Source organism: Sceloporus undulatus, chromosome 4 (assembly GCF_019175285.1).
Source record: "Sceloporus undulatus isolate JIND9_A2432 ecotype Alabama chromosome 4, SceUnd_v1.1, whole genome shotgun sequence".
NCBI lineage: Eukaryota > Metazoa > Chordata > Lepidosauria > Squamata > Phrynosomatidae > Sceloporus > Sceloporus undulatus.
Genome location: NC_056525.1, coordinates 171,145,282 through 171,171,625, shown reverse-complemented (window position 1 = coordinate 171,171,625; position 26,344 = coordinate 171,145,282). Strand labels below are relative to the sequence as shown.

At 38.8% G+C, this 26,344-nt stretch overlaps 1 protein-coding gene across 6 annotated transcripts in view; it reads right to left on the bottom strand.

The window, feature by feature from the left end:
* Positions 1–9,533: 9,533 nt before the first annotated feature.
* The window catches only part of HIVEP1 (HIVEP zinc finger 1), a 110,552-nt gene continuing 93,741 nt past the window's right edge, over positions 9,534–26,344 (bottom strand). For all 6 annotated transcript variants that reach the window (XM_042463397.1, XM_042463399.1, XM_042463395.1 and 3 more), the window contains 4 exons: positions 25,841–26,016; positions 23,960–24,061; positions 12,598–13,115; positions 9,534–12,134 (listed from right to left, as the gene is read on the bottom strand). In XM_042463397.1, coding sequence (XP_042319331.1) covers positions 10,947–12,134; positions 12,598–13,115; positions 23,960–24,061; positions 25,841–26,016 — 1,984 coding nt within the window. In that variant the 3' untranslated portion in view covers positions 9,534–10,946. The remainder of the gene's footprint in view (positions 12,135–12,597; positions 13,116–23,959; positions 24,062–25,840; positions 26,017–26,344) is intronic.

The following is a 26,344-nucleotide window of genomic DNA, read 5'->3' as shown; positions in this document are numbered from 1 at the left end:
TGAAGGGACATATCAGAGAGCAAATCAATAACCACAAGTGTATGTTTGCCAGGCAAGGAATGTTCTGTACTGGAGCTACACATCTCCCATACTCTTTTCCAAGCAGGCCTGGAATGACTGAGCCCTCAGATTTGGGTGTTTGGTTGATCTTGTGGTAAAGGCTTTGAATGGATTTGAGGTTTGCTTTTCTGCACAAAGGCCTTTGACCTTTTAATCTCTGAAATAATCTGCCCTTCCTTTTTGTTTGCTTTTTCTACTTCGATGCATTTAAAGACATTTGCTGCCACTTTTGCCCTGGGTGTTTCAGCTCTCTTAGCTCCCTCACTCATATTAAGCAGGAATAATATACAGGGAATTGTAGCAAGTCTGATCAAATTCAACAGAGAAGTTTATTACCAGTGTGTTAACAATGGCAACATGTAGTCAGATTTCTACATGTAGTTTGAAAGGGATTATTAGTATTAGCAAGCACCCTTCCTCAGCATAATACAACATAACGGGCTCAGTAGGACACATATTTCATACCTTGCATGATCTAGGTAAGATCTTAAAGTGAAAAGATTTAACACTGAACACTAAAATTAGGATTGTTCAGACCATGGTATTCCCCATCACCGTGTACTGATGTGTGAGATGGACAGTGAAGAAAGTTGATAGAAATAAATCGACTCATTTGAAATGTGGTGCTGGAGAAGAGTACGGAGGATACCGTGGACAGCCAAGAATCAGAACTCTCCCTGGAAACCAAGATGACTAAACTGAGGCTGTCATACTTTGGCCACATCATGAGAAGGCATGGATCACTAGAAAAGACAATAATGCTAGGAAAGATGGTAGAAAGAGAGGAAGACTCAATTAGGGAGGTCACAGGCCTGAACCTGCAGGACCTGAGCAGAGCAGTTGAGGACAGGGAGACCTGGAGATGTTTCATCCACAGGGTCTCCATGAATTGAGGCTGACTTGAAGGCAGCTAACAACAATATGTACAAATGGTATCCACATAGGTCTGTCCATGCAATCAGGGATCCTAGTTTGCAGAAGACCCTTTCCATACCTAATTGTCATGTGGGGTGAGGAAAGATTTTCAAGGACAGCTGTGGTCATAACATGAAGGGAGTGGACAATTAACTCTCTCACTTCCCAAACACAACTCCCTTTCTGAAATCATCTCTCTCAGAAAGCATGCAGGCTTTAAAAATAGCTTCTCACAGATCAGGGTCCCTGACAGTATGGACAAGCTGATGTGGGTTAGACTCAGTGGCAGTGGCGTCACTAGTGGGTGACACTTTAAGGGGAGTGACAACACTACTTCTCAAACATCTCCTTTTTTGACAGAAATGCGCTGTGGCATTCATCTACTTCTCTTCAAAATGCTTTAAAAGATGGTGGAAGTGGGGTGAAGCTCAGTGGGAGGAGAAAGGAGGTGCCCCAGAATTTTTTTTAAATTAAAATTTCAAATTTTTAAATTTAAATTTTTTCATTTTGTTTGAAATTAAAAAAAACTTTTAAAATTTTCTTTAAAAACATGCAATTTTAACCAAATCTTCGTTATGCATACGTAATGCATATGGTATTGTAATCTGAAGGTATAATTTTAATTTTGCTAGTTGTTTATGTCACAACTATTAGCATTATATTCAGTGCTATATGGGAATTACAGTTTATGAGTAATATTGGTGCAGAAAAGCATTGCTAAGGATTCTGTATGGTGTGAAATGGGAGGAAGTCAATAGGGGAGTGATACCTTGAGTTACCACGCTGGGTGACACCAACCCTAGGGATGCCACTGCTCAGTGGGTAAGTAATGTTTCATCTTTGTGCTCTAACAGCCCATACCTGCTAATTTTACATTCACCAAGTTGTTGGGAAAGGTAAATAATAATAATAATAATAATAATAATAATAATAATAATAATATCACACCCCATCTGCACTCAGGCAATCGGGGTGACTTACAACATTAAAAATCATACAAATCATATCCCCAACCCTCCCTCCCTTAAAATAGAATGAAACATTTTACACTTTAAAACATTTTAAAAGATAAATAACAATTTCAACAATAGATAAAAACAAACAACAATAGACAAGCAAACAGCAAACGGGATCGATCCATTACTTTCTCTCTTTGGTGGCTGGGTGTCTATCCAGGAAAGGCCTGCCGGAAGAGATCCATCTTAACAGCTTTTAAAGAGTGGTTATAAGATGGATCTCATTTGGCAAGCCATTCCATAGTATGGGAGTGATAGCCGAAAAGGTTCTCTGGGCAGTTGTAGATAACCTGTTTTTTATTGGTTGTAGCAGATTTCTCCCAGAGGACTTGAGTGTGTGGGATGGATATTTTGGACCCAAGCCATTTATACTGTAAAAGCACTGGAGCTTTGAACTCACCTTGTCTTTGCTTATGCATTATGAATTCCACTATAAGAAATTCTGCCTCTGAACCAAGATGGCTCCATGGACAACTTTTTGAGACTTGGCTGTGTTCTTGGAATGATTCAAAAACAAACATACATAGATTTCAAAATTGGCCATGAGGTCAAGTGATGTAGTAGTGAAAGTAAATGAGATTAGAGTCTATCCATGAGAAAAGCTCTTTTGGATATTCTTTATTATGTAGTGAACTCAAGGTGATTTCCATCCCAGAGTGGCCCTGTAAGGTTCAGAGGCAGAGTGAGCCTGTAAGGTAAATCATGCTTACAGAGAATGTCCTGGTGGCCTTTCTTTGCAGGAAAGGGAAGGATATAAATGTAAGCAACAATGGCAACAATAAAGAACATGTTATATCCTTGAACCAATCTTGATACCAACACATGAGCTCCAGAGTCACACCTGCATCTTAAAAAAAGAGAAAAGAAAGAATTTAGCAGGTTTAGCCCAGAATGTGGAAGGGCCAAAGGCAAAACTAAGGAAAAGCACTGAAGGCGGCAGAGGTCTCTGCCTCCCTTACTCAATCTGCAGGAACAATGTATTGCCTGAAGTCTGACATAGTCAATCAATCAATCAATCAATCAATAGTCATTAACTGCTGGACAACATAGTGTGGGAGATACCAACTACAGGCTGAGTTTCCCTTATCCAAAATGCCTGGGCCCAGAAGTATTTTGGATTTTGGAGATTTTCAGATTTTTGCTTTTTTGTATATACATAATGAGCTATCTTGGAGAGGAGACCCAAGTCTATATATGAAATTCATTTGTTTTGTATACACTTTACAAAAAATGGCCTGAATGTAATTTTATATGCAATATTTTTAAATAATTTTGTGCATGAAACAAAGCTTGTGTATACAGAACCAGCAGAAGACAAATAAGCCACTATCTCAGTCATCCTTGCAGATAAAATTTCGATTTTGGAATATTTCAGATTTCAGAATTCCAGATAAGGGAGAATTAACCTGTATGTACATACTGAGATACTTTGGAGATGAGATTAAACTCCATTTAGTCTAAACACAAAATTCACTTATGCTTCATATACTTTGTACACATAGCCTGAAGGTAATTTTATACAATATTTTAAAATAAATTTTCACATGAAACAAAATGTGTGAACGCAAAGATGCCACTATCTCAGCCACCCATGTGGAGGTTTTTGGATTTTGAAATATTTTGGATTTTCGAATTCCAGATAAGGGAGACTCAAACTGTAATACTAGCAGTTAAATTACTTTCTAAAATCTAAACAGTGTCACAGGAAACAACAACAAAAAGCAGTTACACTATCATATCAATAGGTTTTACTGTCTCTAGCAGGGAAGGAAAGACTAGCACCCAAGAGCCTTTGAAACTAAATTTCCAGGTTTAAATCCCATCATTGTTTCTGGCTCAGATACCTCTGGAGGCTTCAGCCTAAATCCAGTTGTTTCATTCAGCTAGACAGACCCATTAAATCAATGGATGCTTGGTAAGTACACTTATAGAGCCATTAAATCAATGAACCCTTGGTAAGTACATTTATGTATGTTTCATTGATTCAGTGAGTCTACTCTAGTTTGAATAAACAAACATCCTTTGTGTTTTGCAAGAATTTTAAAAATAAAATTGAATCCCAAATGTTTGCACACACTGCTCTGCAATTCAATATTTTTGGAGGGAATGTTTGGTCTCAAAGGAGCAGTCAGTCTGAGAGTGAGTCCTGCCTATTAAAAAGAATAATTTTTCATAAGAGTTGCTACTGTGGCATTCCTTTAATTGCCGAAGATTTAATGAATACTTGCTGGCAAGGAGGTTATGTTGGACTCCTTAGATGACAAATAGATCAGGACAGTTTGCAGACCCATCGTGGGCAACTTTGGGGTAAGCAATCATTTCTAGTAAGATTGATGCACCGCTTACGCTCCCTGTTTATTGGTATTTGTGATCTGCAGATGCAATCAGGGAGAGCAGACAATGAAGGAAACACTGGTGAAGTATCAATTTCTGTTCATCGATACGGCAATGCCATACTGACCCCTGGGAATTTTGACTGAGGGGTGAAATTTATATATAGAGAGAAAGTTTCCTATGTCCAGGTTGTGCCTGGTTGGTTGCTTCCTGTGGGGTGCAACTGAGGAATTATTGGGGAGAAAATACTTCAAACACTTTCTTCTTCCTAATTGTAAGTAAACATCTCTTTGCAAGTCCTTCCTGTCTTAAGTTGCTGGTGGTTGGTGGACTGATGACATATTGCCCCCATTCTGTATTTCTGTTTCATATGTGGGGATTGTATTGTATGTTTTCTATACCAAATAGTTATTTTTTAAATATAAGCACTGTTGTTAGTGACCTTGGATGTATTATATAGAGAAAAGTTGTATAGACCTGTTCAATAACTACAGTCAGCCTGCGCCATGCGTGGGCTCCCTTCCCATGGCTTTCAGCATACACTGAAGCCGTGCTACAATTTAATGTATGGTGCTTGTGCCCATGGCGCGTACACCGTGCTGCATGCATGAGTATACATGGCTTCCCCCTTATGGGGGGGTGTCCATGTACACAAGAATTACTTAACACTGCAAAAATTAATGCCACAGATTTAACTAGTTTCATGGTTTATAGACTACAGTACATACATGTAGTATATTGCCAAGTATAAACTCTGATTTTGTTCAACCCGTAAAAGAAATTTGATGCTAGAACATTTATTGGCATTGACAGTGAAATATTGCTGCATGATTTAGACCCAGAATAGGCGGAAGGTAGGTCTGCAGATTTTGGACTTTGGCTCCCATGATTGCTGACCTTGGACCATGTTGCCCAGAAATCTATGAGGATTGAGGCCAAACTATCTTGTGCCTACCCATGATTTAGATCCCCATATATCTTAATTTCCTGCTAAAAATCCATGTATATATATATATTATTCCAGCCCCAGTCAAAATTCCCAGGGGTGTTTACAAAATTTAAAACACATAACATATAAAATAAACATTGGAGAAACTGGCTCCACAGAGTTAAAAGCATTTTTAATATTCACTATGTTCTTGATTTTGAAATGGACATTTGCCTGATTTATTTTTGAATAAACGTTATCTTGGTCATGCGGAAGGGCATACAACTATCTTCAGAGTCATTTTTTTTCACCCAAAAGATAAAAATTTAATTACATAAGCAAAGATAAAGGTTCACAGACACGTAGAACTGGTCATATTGATTGCCGAGTTCAAACCTCATTATGTCAACATTTCAGAGGAAGACAGACACATTGAGCCTTTAAGGCAAAGCTATAAGAGCTTTGATTAAATCTATGTTTTGTTCCAGACAAGCTTTCATTTTGATATTTGAGCCACATAAAAGCATAAAATAGATATGGAAGGCCAAGGCAGCGAGCTGCATTGCTAGATAAATGTATGGTTGCCCCTGGGATTAGCTTCTTCTACAATCACGTCTAGTAGACAAGCTTACCTTGTGCTGTCAGTTCACAAACAGTCAGCCCTCTGCATCCATAGATTTTTTTTATCCATACAGAAAGAATTGGAGAAAATTTATGGTAGAGTGTTGCTTTATTTAATAGCAACAGCTAGAATAACTTTGGCAGAGTCTTGGAAAGAACAAAAGATACCAGGAATAGAAGAATGGATGAAGAAACTACTCGACGCAATTGAATCTGATAAACGGACTAGAATTCTACACAAAACACAGGTAAAATGATAAAGGACTGGAATAATGTTGTATGCTATAATAAGGATGAATAAAATACAATTTAATTTAAAGAACAAAAGGAAAATAGCATTATAACTTGTTTTATGCTATAACCTTTTTGTAAATTTAATTGGTATTCTGATTGTTTTTATTTCTACTAAACAATACAATATATACTGGAATGAGTGTCGGTATTACTGAAAAATTATCTTGAAATATAAAATTTAGTCGTTATAAGGATAAGAAAATTTAATGAAAACAAAATACAGTCAGAGATTGTTTTTTGTTTACTTTAATTTAGAAAACTGTTAAGTTACGAAAATCTTGTGAAACAATGCAAGAAAGGCCCTAAGTTGAAACTGTTATATGATGAGGTAAATGAAATAAATGAGGAACGTAATTAATTGCATTAGAACTAAAGATACTTGGGAAATTACAAACATACAGAAGTCAATTTTAGTGTGTAAGAATGTTTGAGTTGAAAGACCAAGAAAAGAGGTTATATGTGTGATATATGTAATGTAATATGTGTAAAGTTGTAATGTTTTGTGTGTTTTGTATGTTTTTAAAAGAAAGTGGTAATGTTAATAAAGAAAAATAAAAAATATATCAATGTATGTATGCATGCATCCGTGTTTGTCTTGTGTTTTTCTGTATGGATATATGTATGTTCAATAAACATTTTATTAAAAAAAAATAAAAAAGAGATTTTCATGCAACTGAGGGCACCAACACAAACCTCTTCTGTGAAATTATTAGGCATTTAGATAAAATTTGATTATTGGTTTGCTTTGTCTCCTGCTAAGACTGTAGTTTGCCTTCCTCCTGATACACAAGGTGTAACTAGGACGGAAGATAGGGATAATGGTGTTAAATTTTAGAAGTGTCAACAAGAGTTACTAGGTTTCCTCTATTATAAGGGATGACTCTTATGTCAGGACCAGAAAGCTTGTCCCTTATAGGGCTAGTAGATGTCCCTTATTATAAGGAATGTTCCCAATTTGAGGGTTGGAAAGTTTTTTTGTAGGCTGAACAAGAGGCCCCAAATCTTGCATTTTGAGATACAGAAACATGTGTATGATGTAATTGATGAATGTGGACAATATGTCGATTTTACACAGATATATAAGGCTACGTTAACTGCAACCAGGACTTTCATTTGGTATTTAGGTGTAACAGAAACTTGTTAATAGCATCCCCCGATTGTTAACTCTGCACTTGCTGCATATTGCTATTTTGAAAATCTGGCAACACTAGCATCAAAAAGCAGAGGACTTTCCATTTCCACTGTAACATCAAAAAGGAATGTTTCACAAGGAGCATATGCAAGCTGAACATCTCTTGAGCTTGTGGGTCTTTCTTGTATGTTTCCTTCTGAACAATAAAGCAGAAATCTAGTGTGCAGCATTGGCATATGCTGTAGGCTACAACCTTACACACATTTAGGAGTGAGCAAATTCATCTCTTATGACAGATTTTGATGTAAGTATCTACAGGACTGTTTCAGGGCTGTCCCAAGACATTTTGCTGCCTAAAGTGAAGGACAAGATGACTCCTCTTCATATTCCATGCACAGAAGCTGGGTAGATTAGCAGTTCAATCTTTCTTCAACACTGGGAGAGTCCTCCAGTACAATTGTAACTACAATATCAAAAGTCTTGGTCATTAGTATCTAAAATTTTGTACAAAACTTTGATGACCCTGTTCGTCCAAATATGATCTGCTACTAGTATTGTGCCTTCCCTAACACCAGCCTAGTACTAACTGCTGAGCAGGGATAGCAATATGTCCAGTGGCATCTGAATATCTAAGATTTCCTATACTGTACAACCTTCTTGCTCATTTCCTCCCAAATACTAGCTGGTGCACATGAAGCAAGACAACTGTAACATTAGGACAAAACCAGCATCTTGGTGTAAAGCTGTCATGTAACACTTAGGTAGCAGTGGTGAATTAAAGAAAACAAACAAGGTTTAACATTTGACCTCGAGAGGCACAACAAACAAAATAAAGCTAATGAACTCATCTGAAGCCATGCTTTTCTTTTCCTGAATGAACTTCAGGAATGTAGCACACTCTTCAGAGGAGTCTCACTGTGGGTTAGAATAATATTTGATACACTCAAATGAATTGTCGTTATCCACTTTTTGCTATTCAAATCTCCTTTCAGGTCGATAAAAAAATTTTCCCTGATGAAACAGAAAACCTGACACAGTGCTACAAGAAACAATGGCAACAGAGTCAAATGACTCTTTGTACAACATCTTGCATGTTATCTGGATGTTTATTCCACACTACCATGACAGGAAGACAATTCACACTATGCTTGAGTAATGTTTCCACCCACTATTCCATCAAGCTGGCACCAGTGTAGTCTAAACGTCTAGGCTGGGCTCAAAATGTTAATTGTTTATAAAACCAGTATCACTTAAATAGCACACTTCTAATGCACTGTTAGTACACAGTTTGTAGGGTCTTTCACACCACAGTTATAGCACTGATTACGTTTTAACATGACAATATCCTATGGAATTCTGGCATTTGTAGTTTTGGTGAGGCACTAGAGTTCCCTGGCTCAGAATTCTAAGTACCCCTCCCTAAACTGCACATCCCAAAATTCCATAGGATGTTGCCATGGTGGTTAAATTGGAATCATGCATTTTTATAGTTGTCCAGTGTGAAAGGGCCCTGCATTTTTCCAGTCAATTTATTTTGCTGTATACAATTCAGGGCACTGAACTGCAGAACTCACTGGTTTTCCTATCCATGGTTAATCAATATGGTTCATGTGATTTTTTTTTTAAATATGATGTTTTTTTTCCAATGTAGTAGTTTTGCTAAAAGGTATTTTTTAATATGTGAAACTGTAATTCAATTTTCCCAGTACCTAAGGGTGTGATTACACCTTGTAAGGCAGGGATGCAGAATGAGTGATTCTCCAAATGTTGTTGCACTAAAGCTCCTATCCTCTCAGGGCTGCTGTGGTTAGTGCTGATGCGAGTTGGGAGTCTCACAACATCTGGAGGGGCACATCATTCCTTATCATTCTAAAGTGAGTGAAGATTAGGCATGATTTTCTATGTTGACTCACAGTGCCAACTAGACTATCACACTTGGCATCAAGAGTCCAGTTTAGTGGTTCCGAAACTTTAGCCCTCAATGTTTTGGACTTCACTGCCCAGACTTCCTGACTGTTGGCCAAGCTGGCTGAGGCTCCTCAGAGTTGATGTCCAAAATACCTTGAGGACCAAAGTTTGGGAATCACTGATCCAGTTGTTGAACACTGATGGCTTTTTATCTCCATTCTCTTGCAAATCACTAGAGCTAGAATGTGGTGCACCAATCCTTTACCTCACCCTACATGTCTACTATGTGATGATCCAACGTTACTGGGCCTTTTGGGATTAAAAAAAGACAGGAAATACACATGTTCTTTAAAGACGTACATTGAAGGAAATAAAGTCATTGGAAAGCTACATATATTCAAACCTAGATTGTTCAGGTCACCTAATATAAAATCCATTTTGGAAGCTACAGAGAGTGTTTGAGAGAATTAGTAACTGAAGAAAAATGACAATTGCAACATGATATTCAATTACTGTTAAAAACCAAATTCTTTTTCTATAAAAACAGATACACAAAAGCTATTTTTTCCTTTCTCAACCATACAATAATTTAATAAAACACGACTTTATGCCTGAATGACATTTTTTAAAAAAAAGTTAACAGGAACTATAGGGTTTTTGTTGTCACAGTTGTAAAGAAGCTTTCTTGTGACACACCGGCTTCAATAAAAATAGTATGAAGTTTACTTATAATAGGTAAAAAGTAGATCCTTTTGTTAGAAATTTAGGAGGCTTATGCCTCCTGCAAAAAAAGTTGATTTGTTCCTTGTCAAAATTAAAAACAAAACAACACCTACCTTCTATGAAAAGAAGAGTGAAAAAAATTCATGACTAGAAATATTCTTTATACCAGCCTTTTCCCTAATCTGGAGCCCTTCAGATATGTTGGGCTGTTGGGTGGATTCTGGGGGCTACATTCAATCTATTTGGCAGGTACCAGACTGGGAAAAGTTTTACACCACTGTTTGCTACTAGTTTTTGAAGTTCACTTAAGAAACTAATAGAAGGGTGGAAGGGAAGAGAAGTAACTCTTTCTTGTTTGCTCCCTTTACACGAAGAAGGCACAACTTGAACAGTGGTAAAGTCAGTAAACAAAAATTTTACTGAAATATTTCAATAACACAGAGACTGGATTTTTTTTAAAGTGTAAAGCTAATGTCGTACACAAGAAAGATGGACAGACCCTTTCCCCCAAGACTAGTATGGATACAATAAATATGGAGTTGTACATATTCAGTCTGTACACACAAACGTCGCCCCACAGCCATAAAAATTTACATTTAACAGTGCAACATATAATTTAATCATTTATTTCATCCAACATAGAATTTTTTAAATTTTGTTTTTGCTTATGAAACACAAGTAACTAATTGGTTTTAATATACATATAAGATATAATTTTGACAATCTGTACAATTTTCTAAACATAAAACTCCAAAAAAGGGAAAAAAAGGCACAATAGTCTATACAACATGTACAAAAAATGGCCGGAGCTGACAAGAAACAACAATTATTGGTCAAGAGTTCATGATTGCACAAAGATTAATAATGAGTTTGTGTCAGAAAAAAATGTGCTTTAAGTAAAAGGGAGGTTTGCAAAGAAACCTGGTAAGTGTTACTTAAAAAACACACACATACACACAAAACGGAAAACACACACACGCACGCACACACACAACCCAACGTAAAACCCATAATCCTAGGTTGCTATTACAAGTCTGTCCTCATCATCACTGCTGCCATCACTAAACTCCACAGTATTCTGCCTTTCAGGCAATCCTTTTCGCCTTTGCATCTGTCTATCTAGAGAAATAGTCTGATCTCTGGGGGAATTGGATAAAATCTTAGAATTCACCTTCATGGGAGGCTCTGATGCAGAAGCCTGTTCAACCTGAACAGAATTAATATTGCACTTTGGTTTCGTATGACTCAAGTCAGGCTTTTCAGTGTCCAGTTTACCCGGGCTTTCATGTTGTCGGTGCTCACTCAAAGGAGCAGGTTCCGATTGGTTTTCAATGTTGTACCGCTGGTTGGCAAGTGCTCCCTGAGGAGACAGAGCACTGGTGATCTGAGCAGAGTCATTGCTGGCAATACTTCCAGGACCGTGATCTGGGCAAGTTTCGCAGGGTTTGTTGCTGGAAGCTGGTGCCTCTGGAACACTTTGTCCATCTGCAGTCACAGGGTTGACCGACGGGATCAGAGTCGGCAGTGCTATGTTTAATATTTGCAGACCTGGAATGTGTGCTTGAGGGCTAGCACTGCTCTGAGAGGAAGGGTTAGCAGTCAATACTTGTAGCCCTACAGCATTTAGTGTTAATCCTGAAGAATGTATTTGCGGAGCAATGTTGGTGTTGGTCAGGCCTAAGACGTTCACTCCTTCCATGCTCAGGGATGGAAGAGGCTGCAGGGTTGATGCACCCAGGCTCTGCATGCCTGGCACATTAATCTGGCCTATTGGGATACAGGGGACTACACTGTTCACTTCAGCAACGCCCAGATGATTTCCAGTGCCAGAGACTGCACAGGTTGGATCGCCAAGAGCACTTGTAGTTCTGTGGATCACGCTAACAGCTGGAATAGTAAGCTGCACTGGCCCAGCCTGAAAGGGTAGAAAAGTAGAGTAGGTGGCCAAACCAGCAGGTACCACATGGATCCCACCCACTGGAACCATCCCGTAGGGGGTCTTGGTTTGTTGCTGAGAGTGCAAAGGGAGGTGGCTAAATAAGCGAGTCTGGGGAGATGCTGATTTCATGGTCTGCGGTTGATGCCCCTCATGTTTCTGCTCTTGGATCTCTGGGAAAGACGAGGCCACTGTAGGAATAACTATTGCAGTTTGGGTACTCCGGTCCACAGGTGGAGAGGAAAATCTCGTTGTAGAAGTTGTGCTCTAGAATTAAACAAGACCAGGGTGGAGGGGCAGGGTTTAGAAAACAAAAAGATGATCAGTTCAACATTTCTTGAGTTCTAATTTTTTTTTAATTGACTAAAAGTCATAGTTTAATTTTGTTCCATTAATTTAAAAGCAGCTGAATAAAATGAAGTATGTATGTATATTGGTATACACACATGCATAAGAACACACACATATACTGATCATGTTAGTGTATTTATTGAAAAAATATCCCATTAGTTTCATTGTGCTGAGGACCCAAGACTAATGTAATGAAGAAATCTAATCAACATGGTATGTATTCAGTTTCAAGTACATAAAGGTGACTTATTTTCAAGTAGTAGATGTTTCACAAAATTTTTTCCAGCCAAGGACATCTAGGGGTCATGTCAAGAACATGCCAAAGATTATTTGCTTCTCTACAATAAATTCTGAAGGCAAAAGAAAGTTATCTGCTCACCTTGGATGTTTCTGAAGCAGTTATAGTAGGCACAGTAGCAGAATGCCTTAATGCCTCTTCTGTATCTGGATAATCCACATACATTGGATGGCATGGAGACTTCGGAATAGTTTCAGAGGAATTGGTAGGCCCTATGGTTGTGCCTTGTGTGTTTCCTTCATCTGATTCTCCAGGAACAGCTGCAACTGGTGGCCCTGAGCTCCTGCAGTCTGACTGCATGGTACTAAGTACTGTCATCTTTGTGAGAAGTGCTTTCGGCAGGCCATCCATAGAGTCTGTGTGAACTCCAGCAAAGCAATCTGCAATTCTAATCTCTTCATCAGCACTTGAGATCTCCTGAGAAACACTTCTAGATGGGTGGTGTTGGGGGCTGGCTGAAACAGAGGGGGTGGCAGATAAAACTGATTCAGCTTGGCTGTCTTCATCATCATCTTCATTGTCATTGTCATCATCATCTGGCCCATCTGAATCCTCTCCATCAAATCCAGACCGATCATAACCCAATCGCTGCTTTTCACCTGTGAAAAAGGGAGAAATTAAATTTTGGTCTAGCAGCACTGCAGTTGAGAGAAGATCTTTCATTGTGATGCCACTGCAGTTCATTCTAAATTGAGGTAAGTTGCAAATTTTCGTACTACCGAACAGAGGTAAGAAAAAAAATGACTAGACAGCTTTTGCTACATTACTTGACAAATTTGAGCATCTATATCACAGAGCATCTACAGTTACATTCTTATGATAGTGCCTGTTCAGACACTTCCAATCAAACTGTTCCACCCCCAATAAACAACGAGGAAAGCTAGTATGTCAGAGAGAAGAGCTTCGGTCTCAACTTTTCTATCATATGATACCTATATCTAGATAGTTGTCGTTTTCATAGAGGGAACATTCATATATGCAAAACTCTCTGTCTGTCCAAGCATAAAATGGTACATTCCTGAAATGACAGTAGCATGTACTACTCCTTGCATGTTTCTGAAACCACCAATAGGTTCAGTAAGATTCTAGTAATGCCATACCGCGAAACAGGTTTACAAACTACAACAGATGAATAGCCCTTAGTCTTTTAAATAATTCACATATAATGTGTCCTGGTAGTAAATCAAAATAATTAATACAGAATGGCAGGAACTTTAATTCTTCAAGGTAGAACAGTGAAGTGCTTTAAAGTTTGAAAGAATGTCCTTGTTTCCATTTACAGTCGCGTCCCTTCACATCAGCAGGGACTAGGGGCGTGCAATCTCCGCAAATGTGGGAAAACAGCAAGTAACTCCCCCTTCAAGAGGAAGCCAGTAAAAGGGATGGGAGGTGGGAAACAGGAACAAGTGCCCAACTCCCCATCTGTTTAACTGGCTCCCCGTCCCTTTCCTGGGTGGATTGGTGCCTGTTCCCCACTAACTGTTAATCTCAAACACCTTTCCCCAGATCAGATGGGAATTAAAATATAAAATGGAACATAAGCAGAGAATGATGTTACACCCTGTAAAAAACCTCACAACAAGAACAAGTAAGACCATATTTACACCATAAATAAAATACATACCAAGGTAAGTAAAATAACACTTCTGTTTATATACTCGTGTATAAGTCAATCTCATGTATAAGTCAGGGGCAGATTTTGGGGCCAAAATCATGGATTTTGATAAGACCAATGGATAAGTCAAGGGTCAAACACTGGGGCGTGTTACAAAAAATGTAAAGGGGGAAACAAGGCACCACTTCCCTCCTTATATCTACCTCTCTGGGCCTCTCCCAAGGTCTCGGCATGGAAAATGGGGAAATAAACTTCAGCACGCATACTCTCTCTCTCTCTCTTCCCTTTACCAAAAGCATCTCCAAGGCTCATGGCTTGCAAAACGGGGTAAAAACCCCTTTCTCTCTCTGCCCTTCATCCCCAGGATTTCCAAGGCTCATGGCTTGCAAAACGGGGTAGAAACCTCTCTCTCTGCCCTGTACCCCCAGGATTTCCAAGGTTCATGGCTTGGCAAAGGGTATACAGACCTCTCTCTCTTTCTTCCCTTCATTCACAGGATTTCCAAGGCTCATGGCTTGCAAAACAAGGTACAAGCTTGGGCATACTCTCTCTCTCTGTCCCTTGCCTCAGCAGCTGTTTGTTAGCTCTGTGATAGGATAAAGGTGGGCACTTCCTTTAGGAACTTTATAAGCAGTATTAACTTATATATGCCCTGTATATATGGCCCGTTACAGATGAGCCTTTGCTCCGCCCCCAGTACGTACTAGGGGTTGGCTGAGGATGCAGCGTCCAATCAGGCCTCACCCCTAGTATGTACTGAGGGTGTAAAAATAGTGGCGTCCTATACACATGGGCGCTGCCATTTTGACATGATGGACGCTTAGTGTCCGCACGTCGTGGCGCGTGGGGGAGCTGCACGGTTTATCTGCTGCAGCTCCCTCGCACAGCAAACATGGGCGCTGCCAGAGTGCCCTTTTTGGGCGCTCTATAAAGCACCTAAGTCTACCTATGATTTTGGAGTCCATTTTGGGGCATAAATTTCTTGACTTATAGTCGAGTATATACGATAGACAAATTAAAATGTCTTTATGTAATACAGGCAAGGTGTGGCTCATGGGCTACTTTACATTTTCCCATTTTACATTTTTGTGTCCCTATAGCTCTAGAATACATATTTTAAAAAGGCTGACATTGTGGTTTGTCACTTAAATTTTGAAACAAACTACTAAATGCACTACACTCAATTATGAAAGTAAATAAAAACAATATAGTCAATGGGATATTCAGTTATCATAGTCAGTATAACAGTCATTTGAGGTCCTTTCAGTTCAGTTTCAAGAGTCAACATTAACTGAAGTCAATCTAAATATGCTTAAAGCTCATTTATATCTAAACAGAAATCTAATATATTCAAGTATAATGGAAGGGTTTTCTTTGTTAATGAAGTGGGATAATGGTGTTTATCACATGGAGGTTTTTGCAGCTCAGATCCGGGGTGACTCCTGGTTCAGCTATGCAAATTCACGTTATAAATCTGGGGAATTATTATTATTATTATTATTATTATTATTATTATTATTATTTATTATCCTTTATTTATAATATTTGTAATATTATCCAACTATTATGAATCCATAATCAAAACTGCACACTGTCATTAATAAAACATAAAATAAGTTTTACTACTATAGCAAAATTCTGAATGATAAAATATCAGCAAATGATTTTTCATGACTGCCATCTGTGGCAATATATAGCAAGAGCACCTCTGCTGCATAAAACAGATTGGTTCAATTCCTTGCTTTATGGAGAAGGGGAACCCAACTGAATAAGTACAACAAAACTAATACATAACTAGCAATTTGATCGAAGATAGCTTTTTGTTTTATTTATCGTGGTGCTATAGTTTAATTATGAATCCTGCATAATGTATCACTGACTGTACAGGGAAATTGTAGATTTTTCCAAAAACAATTACACTGAATTATTTTTAAAAGGAGAAAATTATTAAGGAAAACAAACCCCGTACTTTGTGACCACATAGTAGATTGCCATTAATTTACTCTGTCACACCAAAAGGCCAATAACTTAGCAGAATCCAGCCATGATAAAACACTTTTAATGTCTTACATATTTCAAGTGGGAAGAGAATTAAGCTGTCTTTAAAAAAAATCACCCAAAATCAGTGAGATGTAAAATTAATTTTCTTTGGCTGGATCGTTAGGTTATATAGAGGAAGAGAGAGTATCTTTATCACTGTGGCAATTAAACATAACAACATGTCTACTCTGCACAATGTTAGTTTTCAATTACATACTTTTAAGAAAGTGCGTATTTTTATCTTTCTTCCTTGCAGATTTTAAATTAAACTCTCACTTTAATAGGATAGAAAAAGATACCTTAATAACTTAATTCAAACTATATATTCTCTATAGGTTCTAGCTGATAAATAAGGTGCTCAGCTAATACCATATAGAACTGCACATCAATGTGTTCTGCTAATGAAAATAACACACACACCACCACCACTATCCAGGCATTAAAGAAAAATTTTTATAGGCTGTAAACTACAGCCAAGAGAATAACTCTGCATATGTCTGTGTAGAAGTAATTGTATCATATTTCTTATATTTATTTATATCCTACTTCCTCCCCTCCAAATTGGGACTGAAAGCAGCTCACAATTTAAAAGAAGATAATTAAAAACATACAGAATGTGAGCATTAAAATAGAATCTATTATTAGTAACTAATGATTGTCTCCCTTGAGTTCAACAAGACTCACTCTGAGCTAAAGGAGTGTAGGACCATCTCCAAGGCAAGCACAGCAACACTCCACTATCACAACAAATGAACAAACATAACAGATAAAGCATTTTAATTCAGGTGTTAGGAAAATTAAATATGAATGATCAGCCGGAGAAGGGAGATTATTATGGATCCCACAAAACTAAGAAACTGCACTATTTATTGTGCATTAAACCAAATAGTGAATCATCTGAAATGACCTTTACTTACTTTGTTCAATATTTACAGTCACCGAGAAATGCTTAATGCTGAAAATAATATAACCCTCTAAATCAGGTGTGCAAAGTGTGGCTCTGGGCTGTACACAGTTCCTGAAGGCTGTTTTTGCAATAGGCACCCTCTCCAAAGTCCCTAAACTGCCATTTTTTGAGAAAAGATAGGGGTGAATTGCCTCTCTTGGAAGCCTCCATAACCAAGGAGTAGTTGTTCATCTTTTATGTATGCTGCAGAGGCACTTTGCACTGTTTAATATAAAAATGTTGTTTGGATTCCTTACAAATGAGAAGTAGTCACCTTGGTTTTTTTTTAAACAACATAGGGGTGTTACAGACCACCCAAAGCGGGCGGTCTTTCTGAATCACTTGTTTGGGATCAGACTTGGACACACTATTTTATGTTGGCTCTCATCCTTCCTGGAGAGACATATTCAGAAAGTAGTTCATGACACTAAAGAGCAGCAGCATCAATAAACACAATGAACTAGGTATGTGTGAAGAAACTGAAGCTGAACATAGACAAAACAGTGGTGTTTCTGTCAGTCCAAGGGGCAAACCATGGAACTAGGATTTATCCTGTGTTGGATGGGGTCACACTCATATACCAGCTACATGGGCAATTCCCTTACCAATGGCATCTTACTACAAGGAATAATGGAACAACAAATTTAACTGCATGCAAATAAAGTGGTGTTCCTTCATCTGAGTAATTTTCTGTCATGGACAGATATTCCTATGCAAATTTGTTCTTCAATTTCAATTTCATTTCAGTTGGATAGTATCCATAACTGCACATCCACTATCTATAACAGGGGCCGGCAAAGATGGGGAGGCCTGGCCCCCGGAGGTTGGAAGCTCCGCTCCCGGCATGCGGCCCCACCCCGGAGGGTGGAAACTCCACCCCCGGCACGTGGCCCCACCCCAGATGGTGGAAGCTCCACCCCTGGCACATGGTCCCGCCCTGGAGGGTTGAAGCTCCACCCCCAGCTTCGGCCCCCCAGCCGCCTGAGGGACAGCAACCCGGCCCCTGGCTCAAAAAGGTTGCCTACCCCTGATCTATAACCTATAGTAGACATAGGCTTTGGGAACATAACAGACATCTATACATTTTCTGATAGCTGTACATATTTCCCTACTTAATATTTCACTTCTTTTTAAATGCTTATGACTAGATTTGGATTTATTCCTGTTTTATTTCTGTTCTTTATTGCACAACAGACTAATACTGACATCTGCTGGGGAAGCTCAGGCTGGAAGAACCTATAAGCCCCAGAGATTAAAAGGGCTTTCTTGTCTGCCTTGAAATGATTGGGAGCAGAAGCTTGCTACTTGAAGAACTCCTTTTCATAAAAGGAGTTTAAAGGCTTGCTTGAATAATTCCCCACTGGCTGCTACTGGCCTTTAACTAGTCAAGCATTGAGCAAATTGGCCTCTATCTCTTCTCAACTGCTGGTGGGGAATAGCAGCTGGCAAATTTAGGGGATCTCCTTGTCTTCCTTGGTCATGAAGTGCAGCATGCACTGCTTCACAAATTGCTGCTGTAGTTATCTGTATGTGTGAAGAATTATTGCTAGTTCCCTCTTGGTGCTTCTGAATGAATCTCAAAGCCCACTGGGTGACGTTGGGCAGGTCACACACTCTCAGCCCCAGAAAACACCATGGTCCTTAGGGCTGTTATAAATTAGAAATGAGTTGAAGGAATACAACAACAACACAACTACCCAAGTCCTTTTACCAGGCCACTACTGGCGGGATACAGATCGCCCCTTTGGGGCTGCCTGCAGCCACTACACTGAAGCACGTATTGGGGCCAGGGCAGCCACAGTGGCAGCCCAAAGGCCCAAATACGCCACATTTTGGGACCAGGGAGGAGCGGCAAAATGATGCTCCCCCCTGGTCCTGAAAAGGGGTGTCCTTGGGGCTTCATGCCCCAGGACACCCCAGGAGTTGCCCGTTTGGTGGCTGCGGGAATGGGGTGCTCCCCAGGAAGGAGCTCCATTTCGTCCTTCTGGCGCCGCAAATAGGGCACCCTAAGTGCCCTGTAGTGGCGCGATGGTGTCACATGTGCGCTGGTCCATTTGGACGCGGCGTGCATGTGACGCCATCATCACGTTTCGTATGCATGGCGCCATCTTGGCATGGCGCCTTCCATACTTACTAGGGCTGGGGAGCGTGCTGTTGCTGCGCGCTCCTCAACCCTCATTTTGGCTCCAGCACGGCGCTTTCGCACCGTCTGTACCGGGCCACTGTTAACTATAGTTGCAAGTATCTTGTTGCCAGGCCTCTGCACTCTTTGACATTTCTCACCATCTGACCCCTTTATCATGTATTGATACTTGTCCTTCCAATGCTCTTATTTACTGAACACAACTGCCTCTACATCTACATCCAAAATATCCCTATCATCCAAGCCACTTTCTCCCATTCCATTCCATTGTTCGTCAAATTGCAATAAAATGGCAAGTCCTACATTTTCCATATTTCTTGTCACCTAGATAGACAATTTCAATGATAGGTGAGGATAAAGATGAGGCATGATGTACTGTATAAGAGTTTTTAGTATGTCAAATGCTGCCTTTAGGAACTGCTTGGAAATTTCATTAAGTTGAAAATGCAGTCAAAATCTTGATTGGGATGAGTTACAAGAAATATATAACTCCCTTGTAGAAACAACTTCGTTGGCTACCAATCTGCTTTCCAAGCACAATTCAAAGTGCTGGTTATGTTTTATGAAATCTTATACAGCTCAGATTCAGACTAATCACATCTCTCTATATGAACTTGCGAATCTTATGATCGTTGTGGAAGGGCCTTCTCTTGGTCCCAACACCATCGCAGGCCTGTCTTGTAAGGTCATGGGTGAGAGACTGACCCTAGACTGTGGAATTCTTTTTTTTTAATTTAATTTTATAGTATTTCCATAAACAAATATCTCCTTACATTCTATTACATTTTAACAAAATATTTTATATACCCCTCAGTGCCCCCCTTCCCCGGAGCCATTTCCATCCTTATATTCCATCCAAAATTTCAGTTCGTCTTGTGGAGGTAATCTTCCATCTTCTTTTCTCAGTACTTTCTCAACAAATTCTGTGGAATTCTTTTTCACAGGATGTCCCCTCTTTACTTTCCTTTTGCAAACAAACAAAGACTTTTCTATTAAAATAGGCATACAACGATTAATTGGATGTATGGAGTCATTTGTATGTGCGGGTGCACTGTATTTCCATTTTGTTGTTATTAAACTATTTTACATTTTTAAAGTTTAGTGGCATATTAATACAATAACTTATTTAATTGTGGTTTAACTTTTTATCAGTTTTTAAAGCTTTTTCTTTTTTTAGCATTTTTGTAAGCTGTCTTGGATCCCATGCAGGTAGAAAGACAGAATATAAAATAAATAAAACTAATAATAATCATTTTATTTTACCAAAGGCATTGTTTCCCGACCCTGAAATGAAGGTTCAGTAATCTAAAGGAGTGCAGTAGGCTATACTGGGGACCCCTAAAAGGGCTGGATTAGAGGTTTCACAGCTCTAGCCATTTATGATGAAATTTTTTCACCAGTAAGAGAATTTAAGCTATGCTCCTAAATGTACCTTTGTGCCAGTATGTTCCAAACAAATTAACAAGTTTATTTCTTCTGAATAAGTGCATATAGGACAGGCACATTAGTTACCTAATTCAGAGGAATGCACAATGAAGACATGGGCCATCCCTATGAAAAACGATACCCCCAAGTTGTAGTATGTCACACTGAATGGTTCACCTAGTCTGACAGCTTAGTCCAGAAGCCAGCATTCCAAACATAGTAGTCCTGCATTTCATGTGGAAATGGCATTCTTTGCATCAGGAGATGAAAGATGCAAGATGATTTGGAACATAAAAGGTGGAACTGAGTGGTATTTGCTTAATACCCAAATGATGAAAAACCCCAGAGACCACTAGCACAGTCTACTTAACCCTAGTGTTGTGAATCCTGCATTCAGTGTGTGCAAGTCTTGTAGAGAACAATTAAAATGTGCACAGATGTAAAACAAGCTCCTCTGTTTTAGGTAGGATGTTCTTTCCATGAATACACGCAAATACACTTTCCTGCCCAAACCCTTTATCTGATACTCAAATACTGGGCAACCCATTAAATTTAGAATTATAAGTTATTCGACAACCACCTTAAGATGTATAAAAATCAAATCAAAAGCTTTAAGTGTTAGATTGCAGAGGAACTGATTTGGCTATTTTATTTCTCTCAAGGCACTTTGCTGCTGTTAGCTATCTTCCAGTCTATGTTGACTCATGGTGACCTTGGGGATGAGACATCTCCAAGACCCCTTATCCTCTACTTCTCTGTTCAGGTATTATAGGTTCAGGCCCATGGTCTCCTTGATTGAGCCTACCCATCTGGCTTGCGGTCTTCCTCTCTTTCTGCTGGTTTCCATTTTTCCTAGCATTAGATACTGTATTTTCTGCTTTACTCTTATTTTCATAATGGAATAAGACTAAGGAAAGGAATCAGCAATGTTATTAATTGATTTGTCACCTCTGCTCATGAAGGTCTAGAACAGGGGTAGGCAACCTTTTTGAGCTGGGGGCCGGGTTGCTGTCCCTCGGACAACTGGGGGGCCGAAGCAGTGGGGTGGAGCTTCCACCCTCTGGGGGCGGGGCCACATGCGGGGGGTGGAGCTTCCACCCTCCAGGGGCGGGGCCGCATGCTCCGCTCCCAGAGTGATGATGATGATGATGATGATAATAATAATAATAATAATAATACTAACGGTTACTAGCATGGAAACTACTAAAATGCAATTCAGAATAGAAGGGAGAAAGCATGCACCACTGTCTCAACCCAGAGAAGCACAAGGAGCTGAAAGGAGTTTTTGCAAAGAAACCACCAAGGGAAATAAATAATAATAATAATATTAACAAGTTACTACTAAAATGCAGTTCAGAACAGAAGGCTAACCCCCCCTCCCCTAAGGAAGCAACCAACCTCTCTCTGGCTTGCTCTTGTGGCCAGCTGGCTCCTCCTCCTCCTTCCTCCTCCTTTCCCTGCTCTTCTATTCATAAGGAGGAGGAGGGCAGAGGGCAAAGTGGAGCCTGATGCAGGCCTGCTGCAGCCCCTGGAGCCCTGTTGGAGTGCTTGAGGGGCTGCACCAGGCCTCCTAATGGGTGCCGCCATTTTGTTTTTCAAAATGGCGGCCAAAATCTCGCATGACCTTTGCCATCCTGAGGTCACGCGAGACTTCGGCCGCCATTTTGAAAAACAAAATGGCGGCCAGAGCGGTGCGAAAATGGGGAAAATCAGCGGCAGGACTGCGCAGGGGCCGGCAGGAAGGCCTTGGCGGGCCGGATGCGGCCCGTGGGCCGCAGGTTGCTGACCCCTGGTCTAGAAGCTTCCAGGAGTTTCTGAACTATAATTATATTTAATACTGGTTGCAATCCAGGAGAACTACATAGCTGAGCAAACAAAGCACCATAATGGCCAAAAACAACTGCACAACTTAAAATGGGACAGCTCTGGCTAGTCATTTGCACTTGCCAGATCATGGCTACTGTGTTCAGATATTCTACATGTTGCAGGTTTGTCAAACTTAACAGAGATTCAAAAGCTTGCTGAAAACAAGCCTATTAATTTGAATAGATTCAGGAGTTCTTTCAGATCCATAATAATGGTTTTTAAAAAGACAACATATTTTTTGTAAATCCTATCCAATATTTGACAGAGCAAACTGGGGAAGAATACCAGCATGCCTTCATTAAATCCCCATCAACAAGAGATCATTTTAAGTGCTATGGAAGTATCTAAGTATTTGGACCATGTTAAGAATTCACTGTTTCTACTCCCCCCAAATAAATTATCTCCACCTATTTTAAACCATGGGTGTCATAGCAACACTGTAGGCAAGGAGAACAAGCTGCCTGCCCCCAATATCTTGGGAGACAGCCATGCAGACATTTCTATCACTTCCGTAAAGTTTTTACACCAAAACTCTACTTCTGAACTTGGCTATGTTGAAAGAGCAACTGGGAGATATGGGATTAAAAACACAAGCAAATATTCCAAGCCAGTACAACCTCTAGGCTGAAGCAGTACAGCCTATTCTATCACCTTGGAATACTGTCACTTCATACCAATATCATTCTGCTACATATCAAGACCAAGCTTGATTCTCTGGTTGTTTATGGACAATAGATAGATAACTCTGTGGGTTCTTTTATACTTCTTAGATTAAAGTATTCAGACTTACTGGTTTTAAGGACTAAGGTCCCACAGCTTTAGAAGGAACAAATAGTGAGGATATGAGAGAAGGCTTTCTTAGTGGTTGTTCGCAGGCTCTTGAAACCCCTAATCAAGTTAACTATCCAGGCCTTTTTTTTGCAATGAATGTGGGTTATTGTTGATGGTGGCTTTGATTACCTTAGTGACACTGTGTTGTTGTTGTTTTATTGATATATGTTTTAACTGTGATTTTAGTCTGTTTTTATGTTTTAATGGGATATATTTACAACTGAATGCACTATTGTTAGTTTACTATTTGAGAGCCAAGCTTTGGCAAGAAAGATAGGATATAAATGTAAAGAAACTAACAATAGCCAAAATGATGCACACCTTCTACAGTGCAGCAACCTCCTACATTATATGGCTAATTTACACTAACAGCAATAACTGAACATAATGAAATACATACAGGGTTTATTCAGATTTTAATTTCACCCCATGTGAATCTTTCTGAGTGGTGAGTATACTGAAATTATATCTGAATAGGACTACCCTGTAAAAGCACCCTAACAAAAGGTTTGGACATAAGAAAGTGTTCCAGGGAGACATAGGAAGTATAGCAGAAGAAATATTTTTAAAAGCTTACCATATTCATCTATATCCTGGTCATCTATTAATCCTACTGAGACTCCCAGATCCAAGCATTTCTTGCTATGCGCCTTGGACTTCATATGTTTTGTCAAGTTTCCTTAAGGAAAAAAAAGCACTACTTTAAGGTATCATCACTACCTGGGACATGATTTGTCCCTGAACAGATGCACATTCTGTGGTACATTGCTTTCTAATCAATGCTTTCAGTATGCAAAGTGTTACGTAGACTTCCTGTCATTTCCCTTACAACTATGTTAGTAAAACAGCTTCTTATTGGATGGGAAAAACAAAGAAACAGAAGCTACAACTTGTTGACGAGTGCCAAAATGAGCATATGATAAACCTGAGATTTAAACTGGCTCTAGTCTGCTTGCAAATTGTAAATGAATATGGATTCATTCTTAGTAAATGTATACTGTGTGTGTGTGTGTGTGTGTGTGTGTGTGTACAACCAAATGTTAATACAATATGTCCTTTAAAAAAGGGCATGCATGTTTCATTATGATAGGAAATAGGTCTCACTCAAATTCATGGAGCAATGTGGGAGGCAAATGTTAAAAAACATTCTTCTATAGGATGTATCTGTTTAGCTGCCCTCCTGCTCTTTCCGTTGGAATAATAACAAGCTCTACACTTGAGTCATTATAGGGTTGGTAACCACTATAGGGTTAATGCAGAGTTCCTGAGTGCAGATGACTTTCACCTGTATATGCATAGCTCTAATCAAGTTTAGACCCTTAATAAGGCTAGCCTTGTAGTGAGCTCACTCTATTCTTAGCCTTTCTTTCTGTTGCATTATGCTTATGTTATTTGCTTATATTATGTAATTTATATTATTTGCTATTTGTTATTATATCTGCCATTACTATTATGCTTTATTTAGTATCTTTTGTATATATGGATTTTGTGTGATTCTGTTACATATACTGTTTGTTACCCTTTTAAGTATTTAGATAAAAGCCTTTTATAGTATCTTGTCTCATTAGTCTCTTTTCAAATCCATTGTTCCAACACTTTCTACCTAGGCAGTTCAAGAGTCTTCTTGTTCAAAGAACTTTTCAATTGCTAGATTTTAAATATAATTTTGAATTTTCATCATTTGAATTTACATATATGTTTTAAATTATGTTACACTACAAGTAGAATATCTCTTATCTGAAATGTGTGGGACCAGAGTGTTTTTGATTTTATCACATAATGAGACATCTTCGTACACTGAACTTGAGTTGTGTTGGCACTCAAAAAGTTTTGAATTTTGGAGCATTTCAGATTTCAGGGTAAGGGATACTCAAACTGTACTTTGAAAAGATTTTCAAATATAGCAACCCAAATATTGGCATCACTATGGTTGGCGTTACCCAGTGTGATAACCCATGGTGCCACCCTCCCCACTGATTGCCTCCCATACCACGCCACATAGAATCCTCTATAATGGGTTTCTGTACTAATATTACTCATAAATCCAAATTCCTGTATATCACTGAATGTAATGGCAATATTTATGACAAACAACTGACAAAATTAAAATTATACCTTTAAATTACATTATTATATGCACAGACTTAATGTATTTAGATATACATAGTTTTATGTGGTTGAAGTGAAAATCTGGTAAGATATGTTTTTAAAGAACATTTTAAAAGAATATTTTTCACTCTTGTTTCAATATTTGTTTAATTTTTAAGTTCTCTGGTTGAAAGGCAACAGATTAGTATCAATGAATGATTGATATTAAATGTTTTCACAGTAATGGCACATCACCAATTCATTTAAGATTCCTATAGCTTTACATAATCTTTCCAATATGCTTATCAAAGTTGCTATTGACAAGGCTATGGGAAAACTGAAAATAAAGAATTATGGCAAGTTCATTTACCTTTAGTCTTGAAGGAAAAATTGCAATAGTTGCAGTGATAAGGGCGGACATCTGTGTGTGTGCGAATATGTTTCTTCAACATACTGGGCTTTTTACAGCGTATTCCACACTCTTCACATATATACTTTCCTCTTCCTCTCCCACGAACGTAGACATATTCTTCATTTGATTTGTACCTAATTTAAAAATAACAATCTATTGTAAAAAAACAAAATGTGTGGTGTGGATGCTATACTAGAAATTCAAATAGCAATTAAGGCCATATATCAGTACATATTACAATAGGATTATATAGTGTTGCCTCCTTGTCAACTTCACCCTCTCTCATGTGAATTTTACCATTCTTCACCCAATTTACTTTTGACCAAATATTATCTACATTCACAAACCTGAGAGTGATGTGAAACCATATTCTGAAACAAAACAGGTGTATATATTTAAAATCATCTATGGTGCCCATTTTGTGTGTGAATCTTCTCCAGAGGCCCGTGCAGATATATTTGT